Genomic DNA, 25744 nt, shown 5'->3' on the forward strand with positions numbered 1-25744 from the left:
TAATCGTTGATAACTTCACTAGCGTCGAAACGATAACCGTATATTACAAATTTATTTTTCAGCACGGGCAATATTTCCTAGGTGGGAGAGAGGATATGCGACTTATACAGAGTAGCCCAAAAGTAGGTATATATCCCTGCATTGATCAAGTATAACATTCTAGTTTATGAGTTTATTGGGTTCGGCTGTTCCAAGCTTAAGATGTAAGCAAACACACATTAAGAACAAATAATAAAGAAACAAAGCCTACCTGATAGATAACAATAAGAAATGATATAAAATGCAATACGGTACTGTATACCTATTTTTGGTCCACCCTGCATTATTAACACGTTAAAACATTGAAATCTCGATTGTAATTTACGATGTTAAAGTGCACGATTACCCGCAACTGATTATCTTTCCTGGAAGGTCTTAGTTCACAGGTCTCCCTATATACCGGTAGGTTATATTATTTAGTTGGTTTATTTCTGTACAAAGTTTAATATTTAATTCACATGGTATTGTCGAGCGAGCGTTCGCGACTGAAGCCGGGTTAGAGCCCCAAAGGGCACCTTGTTTTCAATATTACAGTTCAATGGAAAGGGGGACCTGTGTTCTAGAAACTTACAATCTTTCTCTATATCATACTGATAAAAAAAAAATAGTTATGGTGAAAAATCAACGGAGTATGTTTAGTACAAGTGGTCCAGAAGCACGTAAAAAACACAAAATTTATAGGAGAAATGGGATTGAGTATAGCCCGCTCCCCCCAGTGATTTTTAACGAATCATAGTGATTCTAACGATTCATATTAGTTCATAATGAATCGGAATCGCATGTTATAAAGATTTAAGATTTAAATTTTGTGGTAAGGAAGCTTTAGTATAAGTAGTAGTAGTAGTAGTAGCGGTAGTAATAGTTGTAGTAGTAGTAGTAGGAACGGGTTATAAGCCCCGCAGGGGTTGGTTAGGTTCTGTTCTCGATATAAGTAATAGTAGTAGTAGTGGTAGTTAGTAGCAATAGTAGTAGTAGTACTACTACTAGTAGTAGGAACGGGTTAGAAGCCCGGCAGGGGTTGGTTGGGTTGTTCTCGATATAAGTAGTAATACTAATAGTGACTTCCAGTTCCGGTGACAAAGAACTGGGGGGAGCGGGCTATACACAAGCCGAGAAATGTATGATGCAAGTACTTAGACGTAACATAACGTTACCAAATCTAACCTAACCTAATATTCGTAGAAATAAGCGAAATTATATAATTTTTTGGAAAATTATGCGGGACCCCTACACTAATAACATAAATTAAACTAACCTAACCTAACCTACCCCAAACTAACTGAATGTGAACAAAAATTGTAACCTTTTTTGGATATAGTATACGAGAGTGCCTCATCATTTAGCGAGGACTCACGAAGTGCAGTCTTTTAAGGATTATTCATTGAGGATATAGGAACTTGAAAATGAGGTAAAAATGCGACTTTCATTTAATTACTGAGTAATATAAAATAAAATGTACGTCGGTTTGCGTTGCGTTTCGTTGTGTTTTATGGTATGCGAAGAATAATAATGTGCCCTTGTACGTAGTGTATGAGTATATGTGGGGGATTTGAAACACATATCGCATGTCACGTGCACGTGGATGCTTCTTACTACTTCTAAATGTAATAAAATCATTTTTATACGTAGTGCAACAGTAGGAAGTATCCACGCGCACAGATCATGAGGCACTGTTGTATACTATTACCTTTTTTTAGAGAAAAGAGCTGGACCCTTTCTGCTAAACATAGGCCAAATCAACAATTGATTTTTTTTTAAATATAACGTATTAACAATTACATGTACTTCTCCATGTAAATATTTTTAAACTAATGTTTGTATTGTCATTCAGAAATTGTTGTGCATATCATTTCTAGTGAACTACTCATATTATCTAACAGCCAAGTGGAAATCAAAATAATGTTAATGTAACGGGAAATTTTAAAATAAGAACTCAAACAATGGACATCAGTCTCGTCTTACTAATAAAATAAGTTTTCACAACAAAAACATTTGGGTCCGTCCACTGTCATGTCAAGATCTCACAACATGCTTGCCAGTACTGGATCACAATCCTACAACACAGCATACTTCTTGAAAAGTTTCTATCCAATCTACGCTCTAGCTAACGTACCAACGTGTCGACCAATAATTCTTATATTCTATAAATATTAAGACTTAAAGGTGATTCGTATAAATAAACATAAAGAAATTTCTATAGAACTTTATATTCCACAACAACATGCAAGTCCTTCAAGATAATGCGCATTAGATTGTCATTCTCTGCCCCATGTATGTGCTTCGATGAATATTCAGTTTAAATATGCATTGTAGTCTCTAATAATGGAAATAAACACTTACTTTTCTCTTCTCCTATACGAATATCTAAGAAAACAATAGGATTCTCTTGCGCTTCGTTCTGAGACTCCTCCATATTGCACAGAACGATGATGTAGATTAATATTTTATGACGTCATATAGCAGTAACCAATAAGGCGTAATATTTACCGGAAGTGTTGTCAGAAGGAAAACAGCTGCGTCACGCATTTCACAATGTCAGCAACTGGAAGGGACGGTGTAATATAGGCCTATAGCACGTACATATAAGTTTAAGGTAAACCAGATCATTAAGTCATTCTTGGTATGAAAGTCAACAGAATCATAGCGGTGAACAGTAATTAATATTACAAGTAAAAACTATGGAGTTTCCTGATTTAGGAAAGCATTGTACGTTCTCAGCTTGTCACAAATTAGGTAAGTTGCCGTAATTTCACTTTTAATTAAAGGGATTTTGTGTAAATTATAGTAATAAACAAATTTAATATATAAGACAACATTCCAGTGATATTTGTGTTAGGATAATATTGTGTGCACTAAATTCACGATTAACTTTGTATATTCATGTTCATGAACTGCTTAGCAAAAACCATTTTTTAAATAAATGAAACTATGTAATTTGAATTAAATTTTAAAATTGCTTTGAAGAATGAGACTTACTATACTTTTCTTGTTCTTTTTATGTCATAAAGTGCTTAAGTTCATGTAGATAATTGATTTTAAATATGTAACAAGATATGCCTTGCACTTTGAATGTTTATAACAGGAAGGAACTGTAAAGTAAGTGTGCCTACATCTATCGGACATTCTTAATAGGCCTATATCGTTTAAATAATAAGTTATGTTTTTCAATCAGAAAATATGTGAAGTAAATAGTATATTGTAGAAATCATACAGGTTAAGAATGAAAGTTATAAAAGGGTATTACTCTGCAGAAGATGGCCAAAATCTGCGGAAAATATGAGGAAATGTACGTTTGTAGAACAATTTTTAAAGTATCTAACTAGAGGAAAATTTTGTGGAAGTAAGTTTTTGAAATATTAAAATGTCCCATATACAAATGTGTAAGTTGCATGGTGATAATACATGTCACTACCCGGAAAAAATTTGGCCTTTGTGCCACATAGTAGGTCCAGCATGTTAAGACTTAGGTTAGAGATAGGATAGAGATTAAGTTTAGTTCAGTTTCGGTTAGTTTAGTGTAGTTTCTGTTAGGTTCGATATTCGTGGATACATTCTGTGGCACTTAAGCACTTCATTTCACAATAACAGTGTATAAGTAATGAAGATAGCTGTATCGTCTTTTCTTCACTATCCATGCTTTCGCGCATACTCACCTTCGCTGGTACGCCTGCTCCCTACGTACGCACCCACTCGCGGGTTTTCCTGCTGCGCTTTTGTCTTAACTGGGTCAGATAGCAATCATGCATTGTGGCATATGTCTACAAGCTGTATTTATACCCGTAATTGGTAAGCCTCCTAAATTAAATCTGCAGCCAGTAATGCAGCTCTTTCCTCAAAAATAAAATTATGTATGGGTGATTCCACGAAAAAGGGAAATTTTCTGTCACGGGCATTTCTTCAAACTACTACTAGAAAGAATCACCTCATTTTTATTTTGTTTGGTAGTAACCGTCACAAAGTAGGTATGCCATGTATAACATTTTGCAAATATAACACGAAACATACGTAAAAAATTAATTATTACCCAATTTCTCAACACCGTGGGCTGTCACAGACTACAGTTGACTGATTTTAATCAATAAATTACAACTGAAGTCGCAAATCAAATATCATTTAATGGTAATTAAATGGAAGAGAACACTTCAATGCTTCGGTTTTGTGGAAAGTAAATCTTTATAACGATTATTTAGAAAGCCTGACTATGCTTCGTTTCTGTCACCTCTATTTCGTCTCAACTCCATGGCAATAGAAAAAATTATCATTGCTCTCAACAGATAGCATGGTCGTCCACATTGGCAACACCCACAAGAAGACAAGGCAGACATGTTTGACTGAAGAACAGAAAAAGTTGTGTGCATGTGTTAAAAGCTATAGGAAAAATATTTTTGTGTGTGGAAAGCAGGTGCATATATTAATTGATTCTCAACACCATGGTATTTATTACTGAGTGTATTTGTATGGTATATACCTTCTTTCCCTTGAGAAACCTACGCCTTAACGTAGAAAATTCGTACACAATTACTCACATGTACTGGTTAAAAAGTGGGCCGGTAAAAATAAATTATATTCGATTTTCTCAACTCCATGGTTCTCAACTCCATGTCCATCTGAAAACTAAGGAATCCACGGTGTTGAGACAAGTCACGGAGTTGATAATCCTGTAGTGTTTGTTATGCTCATGCTCTTCCAAATATTTGTTCTTTCAATATATTGATAGAAATAAAGCTCGTTTATGGTCTAGTGACTGGTATGCTCGCCTTTCGTGCGTGGTTCTGGGTTTGTTTCCCGGTGGAAGCTCAAAAATTAATGGTGTTTACTTTGCACAGTAAGGCAATTAAAAAACTCATTTGAGTAGAGATGTACTGAAACCTGATCGCGCAGACCATCGCAACGGTCGTAGGAGCCGACACGCTGACCACGTGTCATTCACACTCAAAGACCGGCTGGAGGGTCCTAGCCCATTTAAGGAGTGTTTCGCGGAAGTTCAGATTTGGGGCTGTCAGGTAGCCGGAGGTAAAACTTCAGTCAAGTCAAGATGGATGGTATCTGTTTTTAACCTATTGACGTCTGAATCTTATGATCAACTAATTGTTTTCTTTTCAGAGATTGTCGAAGAGTCTGAGGGCAATATGCGGACAGTCAATTTTATGACGCGGATCGGGAGGAATTTCTCCTGGCCTACTAAACCTGACGTTTAAAAAGCGTTGGCAGTTGTCATTCTGTGTAGACTAGAACAGCCCTTCCCTGTTTCCTCAAGACATTTCCTTCATTGGAGTGGAAAATGAGGACTACTTAACAAAGAACATCGAATTATCCAAAGAAAACAGAAATGATGAGTGCCTTACACTGTCATTTAGTGTGCATTATACAGGGCGTTTCAAACAATACCGACAACGTTTGGGAGGTGATTCCTAACACCAAGATAAGATAAAAAGTATAGACCAATCTGGGTGCACAAATGCTTCCTTTCGCAGTTATAGGCTGCCGAAAACATGAAAAAAAATTAACCTTGAAGGTGAAGGTCCATAGCATAAAACTATGGGACCTACCGTAGTCGGGTCAGACTTCACTTAGGAATTAGTATGTGCGCTACCCAAATATCCATGTTTCAGAATCTTGCGGTACTTCCACAACAACTTTTATAAAAGTAGTTGGTGAGTACTTCAGATTATACGCCCGTAACCAAACTCCCTCTATAAAAATTGCTTCGTGAGTACCTCAGGATTCTGAAACATATTTTTGGATAGTGCACATATTAGTTCCTAAGTGAAGTCGTGACCCGACTACGGCAGATCTCATAGTTTTGGAGCTATGGACCTTTAAAGTTCATTTTTTTTTTCATGTTTTCGGCAGCCTATAACTCCGAAAGGAAGCATTTGTGCACCCAGTTGTCTATACTTTTCGTCTTATCTTGGTGTCAGAAATCAGCTCCCAAACGATGTGTGTATTGTTTTGAAACACCTTGTATATATACCAAATATACGGTACAAATACACTTACCAAATGTTGAAAAAGTATTGCACTTTCGACGTGTGGCCTTGATCACACAGAGAAGACAAACGGTTTACATAAGCTCAGAAAACAAATAGACAATAGACAGGTTTAGTGACTACTTCGTCTGTTTCGTAAGCTTATGTAAAAAGTTTGTCCTCTCCATATGATAGTCAACATATTGAAAGCGCAATAATTTTTCAATATTCGATAAGTGTATGTGTATTTCTTTTTTTCTTATTTACGTTACATATTCATATATATATATATACTCAATTTTGGAACCTTCATTAGATATATTTTCATATGCTTGCAGTATTTTCTGGAGTATTTTTGTATAACAAATTACGTGTCATCTAGTTTGTTAGAATTTTATTCAACATAAGGAGAATAATTCTAACTTACAAAAACTATTGGAAAATTATTTCATTTTTTATGTAAATTATAAGCTTAATCACTTATAAACCAAAACTTATCACCCAGATGTATCACGTTTCTCAACTCCACAGCAATATTCAACTCCGTGTTAACTAATCTCAACTCCGTGACCTATGGTCTCAACTCCGTGGGTGCTGAAAAGTTTATTATTTTTTATTTACTACACCAATAACGATTCAGCTCTGCTGAACACCTAATTAACATGTACTTAGTAGTAGTAAGTGCATGTGATATTTTTATTGAAATAGGCGACCATCAACGGAACAAAAATTTTCCAAGTGAAAATTTCCCTTTTTCGTGGAATCACCCGTATATATATTTGTATCGTTATTAGTACAGCCCCTAAGTGAATCTGCACCCAGCAGTCATGGGCGGAGTTATGGGGGGCATTGCCTCCCCAATTTTGAAAGAAAAAAAATGCCACGTATAAGATGGCCACCTACCGTTACCGACCAAAAGGTCTGCCTCCCAGCAGACAATTCCTAACTCCGCCTATGCCAGCAATGCAACTCGTTCCTCAAAGATAATAAAATTATTTTTTAAAAAAAATAAATAAGAGGGTGCAAAATTATGTGCCGTTTTGGCAGGATTCTAGAACACTGGTCCCCCCTCTTCCCTGAGTTGTAATAAACACAGAAAACATGTACCCTGCGGGGTTTCTTAGCCGCCTTCACTCGCTATCGCTCGCTCGCTGTGTGAATTAAATATTGAGGTGTGGTACAGAAAGGTACCTGACTACTAACCCATATGGGGGACTTGCGTTGTAGAATCTTTCGTACACTTTTGTATGAGTGACTCTAGATCCACTATACCCTGGCCGGTGAATGATGATTTCTGACGGATTTGCACAAGGTCACGGCGAGACAGCAGGTCAACCAACCCTAGGCTCAGAACCTGTCCCCTTCTCCATGGTAACCACCGGACTTTGCCAAACTTTCACTCACCCCCTCCCTTCCTTTTGCCGTCCGGTTAGTCAAGTCCCTCTTTTTATCTTTTGTTTAGAACTTCCGCTTTGTCGTGTTGTGTGAATATTGTGTGGGTGAGTTAATTTTTGTTTTTGATTCGTATAAACGTGGACCTTGAGAGAAAGTGACATCTGCAAGCAGAAAGGAGAAAAGTGTTGTTTTATATAGTCAATCTCGAGGACTTGTGTATAATTTGCGGGAATATTTTGAGGCAGAAAGGGAGAATGGAGGACCATTATTTCCAGTTTCTAAGGTTGTGCAGAGAATGTCTGCAACTTTGCATATCGGAACAGCCACAGTGACAAGGATCACTAAAGAAAAGAGCCCAAAAAATTTGAATGAGCCTTCAGGGGTGTTAACAACTCCGGGAAAAAGTATAAAGATAACTTCAAGAGTGACAAATTGGATGCATTTCAAAAAGATGCGATCCGGCGGCATCTTTATGACTACTACCAGCGAAAAGAATTTCCCACCCGGAAAAAACCTACTTGCTTCAATTAAGGATAGTGGGTTGTTAGATGGGAGTAAAACTAGTTTATCGTTAGTATTGAAAGGTCTTGAGTTCAAGTGGAAGAAGTATTCAGGGCGAAAAGTTTTGTTGGAAAGAATAGATGTTGATGCCAAAAGATACCAGTGTTTGCGGGACATTTTACAAGGGCATCGAGAAAACCTCGTGTGGATAGATGAAACATGGATTAATGCAAATCATACTAGGTCGCAGGGGTGGACGGATGATACCATTGCAGGCATAACAAAAGCACCTCTTGGAAAGGGCAGTCGTCTCATTCTGTTACATGCAGGTTCATATGAGGGTTTCATACCGAATGTCTTATTGCTGTTTCAGTCCAAAAAAAAAAAAAAACTATTGACTATCATGAAGAAATGACAGGAGAAAAAATTTATGATTGGTTTGTCAGTTCACTCCTTCCAAACATAAAGACCAACTCCGTCATTTTGATGGACAATGCGCCCTATCATCCAGTACAACTATGCAGAGCCCCTACACTCAGCAACAAGAAAGCAGAAATTTTAGGTTGGTTACAGAAGAATAATATTCCAGCTTGCAACACGTCAATGACAAAAATCGAACTTATTCAAATAGTAAAGCTTCATAAACACAGATATGTACAATACACAATAGACAAAATAGCTAAGGATAATGGGCACAAAGTAATTAGGATTTCTCCGTATCATTGTCATTTTAATGCAATTGAAATGATTTGGGGCCAAGTGAAGGACTTTGTAGCAGAAAACAACAAGTTGTTCACGTTAACATCTGTGCGAAACCTCGTAGAAGAAGCTATACAAGAAGTTTCACCCGAACAGTGGCGGAAAGTAATTGATCATACATAGGGTGATATAAAAAGAGCGTGGGAATCGGAAGGTATTTTGCAAGAAAGAGTAGGCAGACTTATAATAAACGTTGGAGATAGTGACAGCGATAGTGATTCTGAGGCTCAAACATCTGAAGAGGAAAGTGTTCCTTCGGGCGAGAATGCATTATTCGAAGATTGTGGTGTTTTCCCTCTAGACGAGCAGTGATAGTAAAAAGTATGTAGGAACATTTTTTCATTATGTATTAAAAAAGAAAGTTCTACATTGGTGTGTATTATATTCAATGTTCGCTGTAGGATTTTTCACACTAAAATTTGTTGTTTTCTTTCTTACATACACTGTAGCTTTCAATTCTATCGTATTGCTGTTATCGTATATGGGCGACTAAGACATTATTAATATTATACAATATATTGTGTTTTTCATTCCTTGTTTCATTAACAATTAGTACGGAATGTTAAAAATCCCACCACTCTCAACCAAGAAGAAGATTATTCTCCCCTTGCGCGAGAAGCACATGGCAACACAGCACTCCTCAGTCGTCCTCGCGAGCTGAGCTGTCAGAAATCTCGTTCGCCGGCCAGGGTATAGTGAAACTCCTTGCTCAAGAGTAAAAAAATAAAAACTAGTTCCTAATTAAGTTTTTATATTTAAAAAATCGGAAGCTACACAATTATGTATATGTTGTATCAGTATTATTAGCCTCCTTTGCGGAAGGCTGAGACCCGAGACCACCCCTAGTTAACGGGTTTGCTATGTTTTTTCCTCTTCTAACAATTCTTTCTCTGAACACAAATTGCCGAACATATCTCTACGTGTGTAATATCTGATTTTCAGTTGACATCATATGTAAGCTTAGAAAATGCGAACAGATCAGAGAATTGAGCAAAACGTATGCAGTCGGAAATTTTTATTCTTAAAATGTGAACATATGCGTATAAATGCTGACATATAGTAACTCTATCTTTTCGTGTAGACAGTTAGATATCACTTGTTTTTCATTTGTCTTTCAATTTACATTTATGTATAATTATATACAAAATTTGTTCTTTTTACTTCCAGATTTTCTACCCTTAAAATGTGACGCTTGTCAAGGTATTTTTTGGTAAGTGTTCTGCAGTGCTTCTTGACTTACTATGCTTTGTAAAATAATAATATTAATACTAAAGCATTTGGTAACGAAAATTTTAAAGTATTGGTTGAAATGAATTTAACCGTGAAGAATACGGTGAAGTAGAACTGTAAGAAGAGCGGTTGAGTCAGGTGAAAAATTTTAAATCTTTAGGTGCATGTGTTGTGAAGAATGATAATTTGCACGTAGAAATAACGCACACAATGCAAGAGGAATGCTAAAATTGGAAAAAAAGATGTGAAGTTCTGCATAACCGGAGAATCATGGTAAAAAAATAAAAATAAATGCAAAATACTGGTTAGCCCTTTTGGGATTTTTAAACTAAATTTTAGACTTTCAGTTTAGCAGGTAGTGCATGCTCACTATGCTAGAATCATCGTTTAAATTTCATTGTCTTCAAAATAAAGCAACTTTCCAAACAGTACGCGGGGGGTGGGGGGTGGCTCAGTGGTAGAGCGTTCACCTCCGGTGCTTGGGGTCCCTGGTTCGATCCCAGCTCGCGCCCTGTGGACTTTGTGGTGAGCAAACACCGTGCTCGTGGGTTTCCTCGGGGTTGTCCCGTTTCCTCACACTTTCTTCATTCCACCATTTCATTCCTTTCTCATTATCACCGTCTCCTTTAGCCTAACCGGCATAACCGTGAGACGTAAAACAAAGATTTCATTTCATTTATTGTCCGAACAGTACCATTTGCATTTCTGTATCGTATACCTGAAGAGGGAAATTCGAGGAAAATGGGCTTTTTTTCTGAAAAATTTATTATACAGAGATGAAGAACGAGAGAGTAAGAGGAACAACCAAGGTTACAGGGAAGAAGATCCAATAAAGAAGACTGCAGAGCTGTGGCCAGCTAATGAGAAGAATAAACGACTTCTTCTTGATGGCGGTGAAAGTGGATGTGAAGACAAGTAGAGGAAAACGAAAAAGGATGGATATGATTAAAAATGACTTCAGGAAGAAAGGTCTAACAGTGGAAAATACCAGGACAGGGCTTTATGGAGAAAAGTCATCAGAAACACAGAAACGTCGACCCGCCGTAAGTGAGAAAAGGCAGGAGAAAAAAGAATAGGTTGAAATGAGCAATATCAACAGTAATATAGAATTCGTAGTTTCCATCTTAAAATGGACCCAAATTGTGCAAGTTTTTCATAGTTGTTTACAATATTATTACTATTATTGCTGCAATGATGCTCCTAATTGTGATGTAATGGTAGTAAAGATCCTATTCCAAGCCCCTCCCTCGGGCTCAATTGAGCCTTTGTGAGCTCAAGTGACATACGTGGATAGCAGACCCGAGACAGCGTGAACTCTTAGCAAGTTTAACCATATTTAAAATGATTTTTCTTTATATAATGGAAGCCATGAAATGGGACTGAATGAACAGTACGTGTTTATAGAAATAAATTAGGCCACCGACGAAGATAAAGATTCCAATTGAAAATTTCACCGTTATTAAATATTTCAATCCCAGTAACCGTCAAGTGGCCTTGTAATGGACAAACATACTGTACGCGGTTTTTCTCGTGGTTCACCTTTATAATCTATCCCATCATCATTGTCTTCCTTATAATCTGGGACATTGAACTTCAAATAAATTAATATTTAGACTCATTCTTGAGTCTAATTTAAGAAAAATGAAATGAAATTTTTCAGTTTTGTAACGTCCCACGGTTATGCCATTTTAGACTAAGAGAGACTATGATGATGAAAGAATCGGTGGAATGAGAAAGTGGGAGGAAATTGAAGTGCACGAGAAAACCTACGAACACGATGTTGTCCACCGCAAACTTTTTTGGCCTGGGATCGAACCAGGGACTTCACGCACCAGATGTGGGCTCTTACCACTGAGCCACCGTGTCCCCGAGTTTAATTTTAAGAGTTTTGGATTGTTTGGGGGGAAATTATAAAATCTTTAGGTAAATATTTGTGTTGCGTGTTACTTGAAGTTCTTGATCTTTGTACCATTTCATTTCTGCACAATGACGAATTTTTAGCCGTTAAATCTTAGTTTATTGTAATTACGTAATGAAAGATATTAACGCATGTTTATTATTTAGTAAAGGTTAGCTCTGAATATATTTTACTTGGTAATCTCGATACAATTCGATTAAGGTTTCTCGTGTCTTCTTCGACGGATTTGCATATTCCTGCTGCAAACTAACATCATATATCATAACGCAAAAAATGTATTTTTTCCTGGTCCTGATCAGTTGAATGATACTACTCAACCTAATTGAAGGTTGCAAATTGTTATTTCGATTTCGAACTTTCTTGTCTACCTTCCCGCACTGTTGTTTTTTGTAAGTACAAGATTAGCTGCCACGTGGCTATGTAGATAGCGTACCTGCCTTTGTCTTGAGAGACCCTGGTTCGATTCCTGATGGGAGCTTATGTAGTTCGGATTCCCCGTTAAGCTGTAGGTCCGCGTCTTATATAGCCTCGCCGCTAAAAAGGGGCGCTAAATTCAAATCTAACTACTGTAAATACAAAATGACATTGTTTCGTCATGACATTTAATCTAAGTTTGCAGTAGGAATTTCTATACCTGCCAAAGAAAACGAAAGTGTCCGTTGAAACTGTACGAGAGTTATCAAGTAAGATGCATTCTGAGATAAGTTTTTCTGAACATAATTGATTGTGTTGATCGAACATCATGTGATTTTGTTTGTTCTTCTTGTTTGTTGAAGTTCAGATTTCCTTTGTAGCACCACGGCTATATGAAACGTGGAGATACAGTTTAAAGTGGAGTCTGAAATACCATAATGCGTTCACCGAGAATCGAACCCAGGACATGTGTATCAAAGACGCACAGGATATCTACTGGACAGGTGCGAAGCTTGATTTTGTGTGTATTTCATTACAGGAGAATAAGATAAGTAATCTTTATACATATATTATTCTTTCAGTCAAGAGCATATCTCTTATGGCAGCCATGAGTGTCCTTCTGAGTACAAAAAGAATGTCCAAGTGCCTGTGTGCCCGCTGTGCAACAAACCAATCCCTGTGAAGAAGGGCGAACAACCGGACGTCGTTGTTGGTGCTCACATTGACAGCGACTGCCTGTCAGACCCTGCCAAGAACAGAAGAAAGGTAACTTAATTAATGAGAATAAGTAATAATAAGAGTGTTGTTCATGTCAAAATTGGAATTTATTTCTGAAGTAGGTAAATACATGGGTCAGTCAGAAAGTTAGGTGTATTCCTTCGTAAATATTTTCGGTCAAAGGTTATTTTGATGAAACTGTGCGGCAACACTGCACACATGTAACTGTATCGTGTGACGTAGCGGCTTTCACCAGGCAAGTGGAGATGTTCTGATAATCAGTCGTAAATATGTCTGGACAGCTGCAACTGGCGTCCAAATTGAAAATGCGTGTAGTGATTCGTTTTTTGTGGGCGAAAAGGTGTAACTGTACGGAAATTTATCGGCAGTTGCATGAAATGTATGGTGAAAATGCGTGTAGTGATTCGTTTTTTGTGGGCGAAAAGGTGTAACTGTACGGAAATTTATCGGCAGTTGCATGAAATGTATGGTGAAAATGCGTGTAGTGATTCGTTTTTTGTGGGCGAAAAGGTGTAACTGTACGGAAATTTATCGGCAGTTGCATGAAATGTATGGTGAAAATGTGTGTAGTGATTCGTTTTTTGTGGGCGAAAAGGTGTAACTGTACGGAAATTTATCGGCAGTTGCATGAAATGTATGGTGAAATTGCGTGTAGTGATTCGTTTTTTGTGGGCGAAAAGGTGTAACTGTACGGAAATTTATCGGCAGTAGCATGAAATGTATGGTGAAAATGCGTGTAGTGATTCGGTTTTTGTGGGCGAAAAGGTGTAACTGTACAGAAATTTATCGGCAGTTGCATGAAATGTATGGTGAAAATGCAATGTCAACGTCAAGCTATCGCGAAGTGGTGCAATATGTTTGAGAACGGACGTACAGATATTGACGATGCTGAGCGCGAGGGAAGACCATCAACTGCGACAAATCCGGAAATCGCTGCTCGTGTGAATGAATGCATTCTTGCTAACAGACGCATAACAATAGGCGAAATCGCAAATGAACTGGGTATTTCTCATGGTAGTGTGCATGGTTATCGGGCATTGGACGAGATTTCCTTGCAGAAGGCATGGAAAAACTTATACCACGCCTCGACAGATGTTTAAATAAAGGAGGTAATTACGTTGAAAAGTAGATTGTGAATCGAACTTTACGATAAAAATAAAGTTATTGTAAAATTTCTATCCTGTTTTATTTTCTTAAGCATTGCAACTAACATTCTGACTGACCCTCGTAGACAAAATTGTCGCTAATAATGTTAAGTTGCATCATATTTTTGCCATCAGTGAACGAATGTTTTAAATTCATCAGAGTAAGATTTGTAGCAGTATATCACATACATACTTTTAAGTTAATTTTGTGATTAATGATTAATAATTAATCTTCCAAATGTTCTTTTAAGGAGAAATGTGAAGGTACTAAATGAGAAAAAAATGAAATGAAATCTTTAAGTTTTACGTCCCACGTTTATGTCGGGTAGGCTAAAGCAGACGGTGATGATGAGAGAAGAGTGAAATGGTGGGATGAACGAAATGGGAGAACCCAGAGAAAACCCACGAGCACGGTGTTTGTTCATCACAAAGTCCGCATGGCGCGAGCTGGGATCGAACCAGGGACACCAAACACCGGAGATGAACGCTCTACCACTGAGCCACCGCACCCCGTCAATGAGAACTGTAGACCTGATATGGAAGAGCTTCTGAACCGAATGTTTGGAATTTTCCCTGGATTTTTAAGGAGACTACGTTTCTGCATTATTCCCACTTTGTGTATACCCTACGAAAGTGAAGGTGATTGTGAACTGGTTTGTCGTTGGTTGATTCTTTGATTTAGAGTTTTAATTTCTTTTTCAGCACTGAGGCTAAATGAGACTTAAAGCCACAGTTTAACATAAAGTCCGAACCACATTGATCACCCATTAGAAATTGATCCTGAGTTCGCGCACACAAAGTATATATCCTGATCATATAGCCATGAGGGAGCCCCATATTCGTCTGAAAAGCAATTGTATAAATATGTCAAATCATGTCATAAGTAACAAACGTCGGGAGACGATTCCAGTCATTATGATAAGCAAGAAATGCCCTACAGTATAAACGTATAACATATTTGTCATATTAGCTGCATTAGTGAGGGCCGAAACCGTGGGAACAGTAAGTTCGAAGCAGTAGATTTTGACGTGCAAAGAGAAACAAACGTACGTTCGGTGTGTACATCATAGGAGATGTTCAAATTGTCTACCACGGACAATAATACATGCATGACAACGCTGGACCCTTTCGAAGATACCTAGTTCATGGTGAACAGTTGCATAGGCGTTATGGATACGCTGTTCCAAGTCGTTGACATCGTTGGCAGAAGTAGCATACACCACAATTTTAATGTATTCCCACAAATAAAAATCCAGCGGATTCATGTCCGGATACCAGGCAAGCCAATGCACATGACCGCCACGCCCGATCCAACGTCTTGAGTTGTTGTTCAACCACCGGCGGACACTCACACTGAATTGCGTGGGTCCAGTAATTCGGGCAGTGTATCCTGCAGGAAGATCAAATATTGTGCTCCATTCAGTCTTTGGAGTAGCATGTATGGGCCGATCTTTTGATCATAGACAATACTACACCGTATATAGAGTCCAAATTAGTATTGATGATGAGTGCATCTGCCCACGTGTGTATGTTATGCATGTTGATGGTACCATCCCTCCCAACATGGCCTCGTTAGTGAACAGTACTGACGCCTGAAACAGTATGATTGTGGTAGTCTGTTGAATAAACCACTGGCAGAACGCTTTACTTGGTTGGGAATCCACTTCTGTCAATCCTTGTACCCTTTGCAAGTAATATAGGTACGAGGCATTTTCATGTAATGCACATAATACAGTCATGTGACTAACACGATTTCAATGGTAAGTTCCTTTGTACTCGTACCTGGCTCATTGTCCACATTTTTCAATACACGTTCGTCCATAACAGGTGTTCGTACACAACGGGGTCAATCAGCATTACATGGGCAGATATTATGGTAGCTGTTTCACACACGTTCCGATTAAACATCCTGTATAATGATTGGTGTCTGTTAGCAAAACGCTCCAGATACAGTTGTGTCGCTTCATGTCCATTGCCATCTGCACGACCATACATGAGTAGCGTGTCAGGCTGTTCGTGGTTTAAGTAACGCACCATGTTTTAATCAAGCACAGTCACTTATCCTATTTAACACTCGCAGCACAAACCGCACTCCTATACTATAGTACAGAAGCGCCACCTCTAGACTTTCTGAACCACCGTCTCTAAGCTTATTGGTTTTTGATATCTTCCGCTTCGAACTTAGTATTCCCACGCTTTCAGCCGTCACTAATTCTGCCAATATGCCCAATAATCTATATTCATATGACCTTTTATGTTTACCTCGTTGTCAGGAGTTACCTGCAGACGTTTGTTACATTAATTAAGTTACATCCTGTATGTACGAGGTGTATCCGGTAGATATCGAATTTTCGGTCGCCAAAAGTACCTTTATTCAGATAACGTACAGTGACTAATCTTCGAAATAGTTCCTTTGGAAATGCACAGAGCTACCTCAGCGGTCCTGTTATTGTTGGAAACGCTTCTGGACTGGTATTGAGCTGGGTCGTCATTTTCACATAATATCTTGTCTGAAATCAAATCTGGTGTCTTTCATCATCATTTTAAACTTTGAAAAGAGTCGAAAGTCACCCGGCACTATGTAGAGAAAATAGGAAGCCTGACGAACTACAGGAATGGTGTATTTGACCAAGAAAGTGTGGATCGGCTGCGAATCATGTAGATGGCATTATCGTGATAGGACTGCCAATTTTTTTTTTTGCTGTCTGCAGATCCCGTTGTTTGCATCGTATATCATAAAGGCGACAGAGAATCCTCTGGGTAATACTGCTTGATAATGGTTGTGCCATGCGATGCGTACTTGTGATGTACCATCCCACGGGAATCGAAGAAAATGGTCAGCATTACCTTCACATTATTGCGGACGTTTCGTGCTTTTTTTTTTTTTTTTTTTTTTTTTTTTTTTTTTTTTTTTTTTTTCAAACCTCAGGCCATACATTCTGAGTGAGATTTTCCTAAGTTTTCTTCATTCACATTAGGCAACTTTCGGGATAGTACCTAACATATAGGTTGCTGGACACTTTCCCTTTCCCTGGATAGTGTGCTCCCTCATACGTTTAGAGCTCCTTCGTGGCTAAGCGGTTAGCGTATGCGCCTTTGGCGTGGGAGACCCGGGTTCGATTCCCGGCGGGAGCTCATGTGGTTCGGATTCCACGTTAATCAGTACGTCCACGTCTCATATAGCCTCGCTGCTGAACAGGACGTTAAACTGAAAATCAACTCGCTCCCTCATACGTTTCTGGCTTAAGGCCAAAGATACTGGTAATGGCCGAAAAATGTATGAATAAACGAATAAGTAAATTTAGTTTTTATTTCCTCCTCTGATATCAAAATTGTATATTGCACTTCATTTGTTTTAATAGATTTTTTTTTCTTTAATCAGTTCTCGTATTCCTCCATTTTTCCTAATTTGCAGGTGTTCACTAATAAGTGCTCGCTGAAAGGTTGCAAACAGAAAGAAGTAGTGCCTATTGTATGCAACGACTGCAGGAAGACTTATTGTATCAGACATCGACACCCGCAAGATCATCAGTGCCCAGGACCTCAGAGGCCAGCATCGAGGGCAGCGTAAGTAGGCTTATCTCGCGTATCAACTTGCGGTAATTCTCACTATAGAAGCTTTCCATGAGTTATTCTCTATGAAAAGAAGCAAGTGTTAATCTATATATATAAAAGAGAACGTACAAAATCCTTTGTCCGCTCATCACGCTAATACGGCTGAACCAATTTCTTTCATTTTTGGGGGGTTATTAGGATTTGGACCCTAGATGGTTTTTATCATATCACTTTAATTTTTAATTACCAGTGTCTTGAGATAATTGACCATTCAAGTGTCCATAACGTACAAATCCTTTGTTATTAGTTCATCATAGGTAAAAATAAACGTATTTATATGCAACCCGCATGACCGTGTCACTCGGCGGGTTAACATAAATGACAGGCGATATACAGCGGAAAATAGCTTGAATCTTCTGTTTAAAATTTTTTAATTGATTTGCTTATTTTTACAGACACTTTTACAATATGCCAGCACCGGGATGACCGCAGCGAAGCGGGGCGGGTTAACATAAATGACAGGCGATATAATGTTAAGATTTACTGCAATCTTCTATGGTTTTTATCATATCACTTGAAAGCGAAAAAGTAAAAATTATCTAAGTAACAAAGTTTATTGCGTTCCGGGGTGACCGCAGCGAAGCGGGGTGAACGCTGCTAGTGGGATATAAGAGTTACTTAGGATTGACAAATTTTACAATGGAATGATGAAATTGACGAGGGAGTATCAAAAAAAGATTGTGCAATCAGGTAGAAGAAATCCACTCTCGAAAACAATGACACTATGATGATATTAGTCCATCTCTACTTAGTCAGCGTGCTTAGCGACACATTTCTGCCAGTGGGTCTTCACTTTCCGTAAGCCCGTTTTTTAAAGGCTGCAGTTTGGCTTTGAAACCACAATTCAACCTTAGAAATGACGTCATCCTACTGTCAAATTGGTGTCCTCTGGGTGGACGCTTCATTTTTGGGAAGAGAAAGAAATCACAGGTCTGGTGAGTCTGGGTGTGGGAATATTTCATATCCTAATTCCACTGCCTTCATCATACATGCGTGGACTGAATGAGCTGCTGCATTGTATGATTGTCTTAATTTTCTCGAATACGACACCACATTGGTGAAAGATGATCTTCCAGATCGAGGCATCCACGATGGTCATGTGTTCAGTTTGGAATTGACGTTTCGACTTAGATCACACGATGGATTTTAATTCCCATAGACTTCTTTCATCTCTTGGATCTGCTTTGTTGATTTCCCCTGAAGATGGACTAACTTAATGACGCTTCTTGCTTCAAGTTTGTCAATCATCGCACCTTCAGTGATTTACCTGGAAGAAGTTAACGTACAAGGACCTAACTATAAAATGCATGCCCTAGAGGGGTTCGTAGTTCATCACCTTCTAGGTGACTGCACGAACTTTTTGATATCTTTCGTAATATAGATACTAGAAACTAATAATTCTGATATTTATTTATAAATACTGTAGGATATATATTGAATAAATTGATAGAGTTCCTTAACTTTAGTATCCGGTTCAACGAATTATTGTTAAATCATTTCAGCATATTCTGGTGTTTTCTTCAGTAATCATTAACCTAGTTAGTTGCACACCAGATACATTAAAAGGATTTTTTATATGTGTAGAGAGTTAATTCTAAAGAAGTTAATGAGACGTAAATCATCAGAAACAAATTCTACAAAATCTATCACTTTGTGCACTAAAAGGTTTTTATTTATTTATTTATTTATTGTCTGCAGCTTCAGCTTTACTAAAAACCAGAAGAATTTCAAGTGTCATTTTAATATTCATAAAAACCGATAATTAACTTTCACTAAAACATTTGACTATATCTACGTACTAGCAGAAATCCGATAACTAACACCTCTGGTGCTTGGGGTCCCGGGTTCGGTCCCAGCCCCCGCCAAGTGAACTTTGTGGTGGACAAACACCGTGCTCGTGGGTTTTCTCCGGGTTGTCCTGTTTCCTCCCACTTTCTTCATTCCACCATTTCACTCATCTCTCATAATCACCGTCTCCTTTAGCCTAACCGTCATAACCGTGGGACGTAAAACTTAAAGATTTCATTTCATTTTTTTCCCAATAACTGAAACTCCTTAAAATGTATGTGGAAACAAAAGAGACTTGCACTGAGTTGGTGATACGTGCATGGTAATTAAAATTATCCTGATTTATGATGTATTCACTTTTATAATAGACTAGTGTCAACTACCCTCTTCGCTGTCAAAATAAGAAAAATTAGTAGTATATTTCGTTAGTCTGTCATTTTTTACTATTACTGAAACACACTCTGGTATCGGTCTTTTTCAATCATTTTTATATATCTCCCCCCAAGTTGCGGGGCTGAATTTGGATTTAAAAGGCATCGGAAATATCAGTGTTCATCTCAGCGAGCCCGAAAGGTATGGATTCGACACTAATATCGATCATTTTCGATCATTTTTATATATCTCCCCCTCCCCTAAGGTGCAACGTCAAAGTGAAATGACAAAACTCATTCCAGGCCCGAACCTCGTCTATGTTGAAAATTTGATTGAGATCAGTCGTTTGGTTCAAGATTTATTGAGTCACAAACATAGTCACTTTCGTTTTTATTTATATAGATCGAGTGAATTATTTTTCTAGTAGTTACGTTATTAATTACTGAGGTTATGGATTACTGAAGAAAACATCAGATTATGTTGAACTGATTTAATAATAATTCTTTGAACCATGTATTAGAAGTAAGAAATTCGATTCATTGAATAGTTTTGATTCTATGATTAATGTGCTCTACATATTATTATGGTATTCTGTCAGTTTGTTTAAAAATATTGGTGAATTTCCTTCTTCCTTTATATTACACCTGAAATGCCCGTTCTTCGCGCAGGGAAATTTATTTCAATGAAAGTATAATGTTAAAAATACAAAAGATACTTAATTTTCGGCATAAATATTGAAACGCCCTACCTGCACAGAATACATTTTTAATGAAATTTATATGATTGAAAAATCCAGGCTATGTTTTAAAGCTGATTTGAAACGGGCCAGACGTTTTCCCGACCCCGAAAATTATGAATTCAACACAAATCTCACTAATTTATGGCATTTTATAGTTCAACCCCCTCCTCCCCCCCTCCCCCCCCCCCACACACATACGCTCTGCCGACGGAAATGAATTTGGACTTGATGGAATTTAGAGCGTTACTATTCATTTCAACGTCCCCGAAAACTATGGATTTCACGCATATAAATTGTTTTGCATTATTTTCACATGTCACACCTTTCAACTTCCACTCCTTGGGATATCTTACTTTCACAGTATTGTTTCCAGATTTAAAGTCGTATGTGTATCAAGTTCGGTTAAAATTGCTCCAGACGTTCCCGAGCTGTTGGAATATATATTCGTCCAAAAATCTATAGATAGATGTGCGAGCAACGCTTTCGGCATTACCAGTATAAATTCCCAACCCAGCTGACATGCCTGTTTTTGGGATTAAATGTCATCACGAGTGTAACCTAATAGCTTGTTGAACCCAAACTATGGATTCAACACTAATCTCAGTTATTTGAGACGTTTTATTTTTAACCCCTTCTCACCCCCCTCACCCCTTTCCATGCCGATGGGTGCTGAACTTCTCTTTAACGATATGCCTGCGTCATCGAGAATTATATATCCGACACTAATGTTAAGAGTATGTCATTATTATTATTATTATTATTATTATTATTATTATTATTATGTTACACGTCAACCTTTTCCCGCCACCCTGTGGGTACTAAAGGGGTTAAACATAGACATAAATGGTATAGGGAATGTCGGCAATCAACTTAGAGGCCCCAGAACTATGGATTCGATACTAATATCGTTTTTTTTTTTTTTAAACATCCTTCCCCAGTGGTACTAATCGGGGTTGAACTTGGATTTAAACGACATCTGGAGTGTTGTAATTACACTAATATCGGTCGTTTTCGATTATTTTGTATGTTATCTCCTTCTACTCTGTATAGGTGTGCTAGGGGAGTCTTGCCGCTACTGAAAGCTGAATTTGAACTTAAAGGTCATTGGAACTGCCAATCAACTTAGTTAGGGACCCCGAAAAACTATCGATTCGACAGTAACATCGATCAGTTTCAATTATTTTTACATGTCATAGTTTTTCAACACCCACCTCAGGATGCTAATGAGGATTGAGCTTAAATGACATCTTGAGTGTCACTGTTCATCTCAGTTACTCAGAAAAGTATAAATTCAACACTAATATCGGTCTTTTTTAATAATCATTTATGTCTGTTTCTCCCGCTCTTATCCCCTAGAGTGCTAAGAGGGTCTTGCCTCTGTTGGGGGCTGAACTTGGACTTAAACGGCATCAGTTGACTTAGGGAGGCTGAAAACTGATGATTCAACTCTAATATCTGTCGTTCTCGATATTGTTACATGTCACCATTTCATCCCCCGAATCTTAATGGAGATTAAATCGGGAGCGTGTTTCTTTTCTTTTGTTTTTCTCTGTGTAATGACTTTAAAATCTTATATGCGTTAAATCGTAGTTATAAGTTACGCGTAATTGCTTTTGTATTCGTAAGTTTACTTACTGTTTTATATGTAATGAGCCTATTTACTATTTCACTTTGAACTATCCATTTATATCACTCGTTTTGTCTTTATCTTTGTAATCACTGGCGCAAATCCCGGAGGATGAGGGGGACACGTCCCCTCCAATCTTGGAACGCGAGGGACTGTCTCCCCAATAATCCGGTTCGAATTTTTTTTTTTATTTTTTTATTTTTTTTGAGAAATGTGGTGATTTGTGTCCGATTACCACAAAGGAAAGTGAGATGAAATTGATGTCTCCGAGAATAAGCCTAAAATCTGTCCGCCTCCCAATGTTGAAGACAACTCTGCTCCCCTGATCCTCCACAGCATTGTTTTTCAACTTCTTAAATATTTTAAACATCGCTTTTTTTTTTTTTTTTTAGTCTTACACGTCCCCCTTCCCTCCCCGCAAATGTTGAAGGCAGATTTGCGCCGCTGTTTCTAATGAGAATGATTAAATGTTAAAACAGCCTCGAATAAATCTTCCGTGCTTTAATAAAAACATTTGATTTTAAATTTGGTAAACTTATTTTAACGTTGGCTATTGTAAAAAGTCTCAAGTTTGAAAAGTATCCCAGAAAAATCATTCCCAGAAGATTGGACCCAACGTTGGGAAAGATTAAACACTAAAGTCCCTAAAAATTCAGCACTCAATAACTCTGCAGTCCGAGTAACACGGCCACACCTTTATCTGGTAAATTACTGTACAGTATATATTGATTAGTTTTCATTTACCTGTATAGTAAAGCCCTTGCCTTCATAAAGTACCTTCTTTACCTTTGTTTAAGGGTAATTGGGCAGTTTATTCTCTGTTGTATTCTCAAGTAATCAATACATACAAGTACAGTACTATATTTTCTGAGGAAACACTCGTACTTGTTCTGTTTTAACCTCATTTCCGATAACCCGGCATTTTCACAAACTTGGCCTTCCTTCGGTCCAAATTTAGGCTGAATTTTCGGGACTTTACTGTATTGCAAACTATAATCAAATCTATCTAGGAAAGCAAATGCGTAACACTAACAGTTAAGTAACTACTCTAATTTAAAATCACTTCGTTTCTGAAGTGATATTAGTCTTAAACATTTTATTTTCATTTTAGATATACCTATTCACCAGGCAAAAGTCGAAAAGTGTGTTGTTACTATCATCATCAACATCATCTGCGTAGATAAAAGAAATCCCATCTCTCTTTTCTTTCCCCTAAATCCGAGTGACATAAAACACCAAAACAGTCTGCAACAAGAGTATGTAATGAAGTAGTTCACTAGAAATAAATAAATAAATATTTCTTTCCATATTTCTGTTGTATAAATATTTCTGTTTTTTTAAGATTTGGAAACTATGTTATACGTAGTTACGAGGGAGTATCGTAAAGATTTAATTATCGCTAGGAAGTTAAGATATGATGATGAATATTATCATTGTTATGTTGGGTTCTTATGTGCAAATTTTTACAAGCTGTGTCAAAAGTGACCGAAGTGCAAGATGGATAAAATTGAGGCTCGCAGTGTGATCAAGGGCTTGCATTTGAAGAGTAATAATACCAGACAAATTCATGACGAGATGAAGGCTGTGTATGGCGATGGTTGTCCATCTTATGACACCAATGTAAAGTGGAAGAATAAATTCCAAACTGGTCATGTGTCCCTCACAGACGACCCAAGACAATCCCTGACGGACGATGTAGCCAGTGGGAAGAAAGTGGAGTGTTTAATCCTAGAAGACAGACGTGTAACCATCCAAACGATTATGAATGAGACTGGTCTCAGCTATGGTAGTGTCTGGAAAATTATCCGTGAGGAACTTCACATGTATATAAGGTATCTGCGAACTGGGTTCCTCGTTTGCTGACACTTTTTCAGAAGCAAGCACAGCGTGACCTTTCCCAACAGATGTTGACTCTGTTAGAAAAGGATTTTTTCGGGCGTCTGGTAATCGTGTATGAAACGTGGATATATCAGTATGATCCGGAGACCAAAATGAATTTCTCTGGCATTATTACCCTTCAAATGCAGAAACTTGATCATACTGCGAGCCTCAATCTTATCCATCTTGCACTTTGGTTAAAAAGTAATAAACAATCATTAGGAGCTAATTTCCTTAACTTCATGCAGATAAGAACCAAACATAACCTAACAAAATTCCATGATCATATTGTAATAACTTGCTGGTGATAATTTAAACCTTACGATACCCCTTCGTATTTAATGAACTAAACTGAACTTAAACTCACTTGAGCATCCGTGTTATTAACTTCTTCGTGTACGTTTGACCGACTACTTATCGCCACCCTGAATACCGGTTTATCAAAGTTGTTATGTTGGTTCATGATTCATGAACTCCGGTGGACAGTAAGTGTTTGTCTGCAGAAAAACTATATTGTAATTTGTTAACACCAGACATGACTTTGAATTCACTACGAAGGAGAACAATGAAGTGTATGTACACTCATGTCCAAATTGATTGTCGTATATCTATAACTGCCTTTATGTGTAAGAATATAATTTGATAATGATTTTGCAGGGTACTTTTAATACTGATACTGTGTGTCTAATCGGGAAATGTATATTTGTGGTAAATTTCATGGGAAAAGAATTATAAATACGAAAATTAGAATGAGTAAAACAAAATGTTGCTAAATGGACAAGAAAGTTTTATTTTCGCTTTATTGTTCGTATTTAGTGCTCTTTTGACATGGAATTTGCCACATATATGTCTTTGCCGATTATACACATACTAACATTATAAGAAATACCGGGCGAATTCGTTATCAAATTATCTTCCTACAACAACATATTTATAGACATGCGACAAATTTTGGACATGAGTGTACCTTCGTATCGCACAAAGTTACGTTTATGGTTACAAAATTCGGGAATGATGAACCAACGTATTGTAAATCAGCGCCCATATTCTAAAGTCTTACCTGAGCTAGAGCCGCAGTGGCTCAATGGTAGAGTGCGCATGGTCCTTGGTTTAATCCCAGCTCGCGCCAAGTGGACTTTATGGTGAACAAATACCATGGTAGTGGGTTTTCTCGGGGTTCTGCCGTTTACTTCCACTATATTCATTCCACCGTCTCCTTTAGCCTAGCTAGCATAAATTCCACCGTCTTCTTTAGCCTAGCCAGCATAATCGTGGGACGTATTATTTCATTTTTTACCTGAGTTAGAATTTCCAAAACAACAAAATATTAGAAATTTATCCCAGTTGCATATCCTCTAATGTTTAGTATCAGTTATCAGACAATGTAATAGTGATGGCGACCAGCAGTCACTGAAATGTGTACGAATAACCTAATAATATGAATGCCTAAGTTAGTTCAAATATAGTCTTTTATTGTTACTGTCTGAGTGCCCGTTCCTCGCACGGGTAGAATAGGTTTATGGAAATTGAAATCCCCTCATACGTATTTCAGTGAAAATGTAATGATGAAAACCAGGGTTGGCTGGTTTAAACCTACCCAAAAATGAAAAATGTTCG

At 37.7% G+C, this 25744-nt stretch overlaps 2 protein-coding genes across 3 annotated transcripts in view; one reads left to right on the forward strand and one right to left on the reverse strand.

Annotated features, from left to right (window-relative positions):
• Window positions 1-2517, reverse strand: part of LOC145670525 (peptidyl-prolyl cis-trans isomerase D-like) — a 42522-nt gene extending 40005 nt beyond the window's left edge. Inside the window, exon 1 of the mRNA XM_081739302.1 lies at window positions 2380-2517. Coding sequence (XP_081595428.1) covers window positions 2380-2452 — 73 coding nt within the window. The 5' untranslated portion in view covers window positions 2453-2517. The remainder of the gene's footprint in view (window positions 1-2379) is intronic.
• The window catches only part of LOC145670526 (AN1-type zinc finger protein 2A-like), a 57072-nt gene continuing 33739 nt past the window's right edge, over window positions 2412-25744 (forward strand). Inside the window, exons 1-4 of one of the 2 annotated variants that reach the window (XM_081739304.1) lie at window positions 2412-2772; window positions 9831-9873; window positions 12807-12990; window positions 17524-17675. In XM_081739304.1, the coding sequence (XP_081595430.1) occupies window positions 2718-2772; window positions 9831-9873; window positions 12807-12990; window positions 17524-17675 (434 nt within the window). In that variant the 5' untranslated portion in view covers window positions 2412-2717. The remainder of the gene's footprint in view (window positions 2773-9830; window positions 9874-12806; window positions 12991-17523; window positions 17676-25744) is intronic. The other variant, XM_081739303.1, reaches the window with a different exon arrangement.

This window comes from Thermobia domestica, chromosome 14 (genome assembly GCF_964235325.1).
Source record: "Thermobia domestica chromosome 14, izTheDome1.hap1.1, whole genome shotgun sequence".
In the NCBI taxonomy this organism is placed as follows: Eukaryota; Metazoa; Arthropoda; class Insecta; order Zygentoma; family Lepismatidae; genus Thermobia; species Thermobia domestica.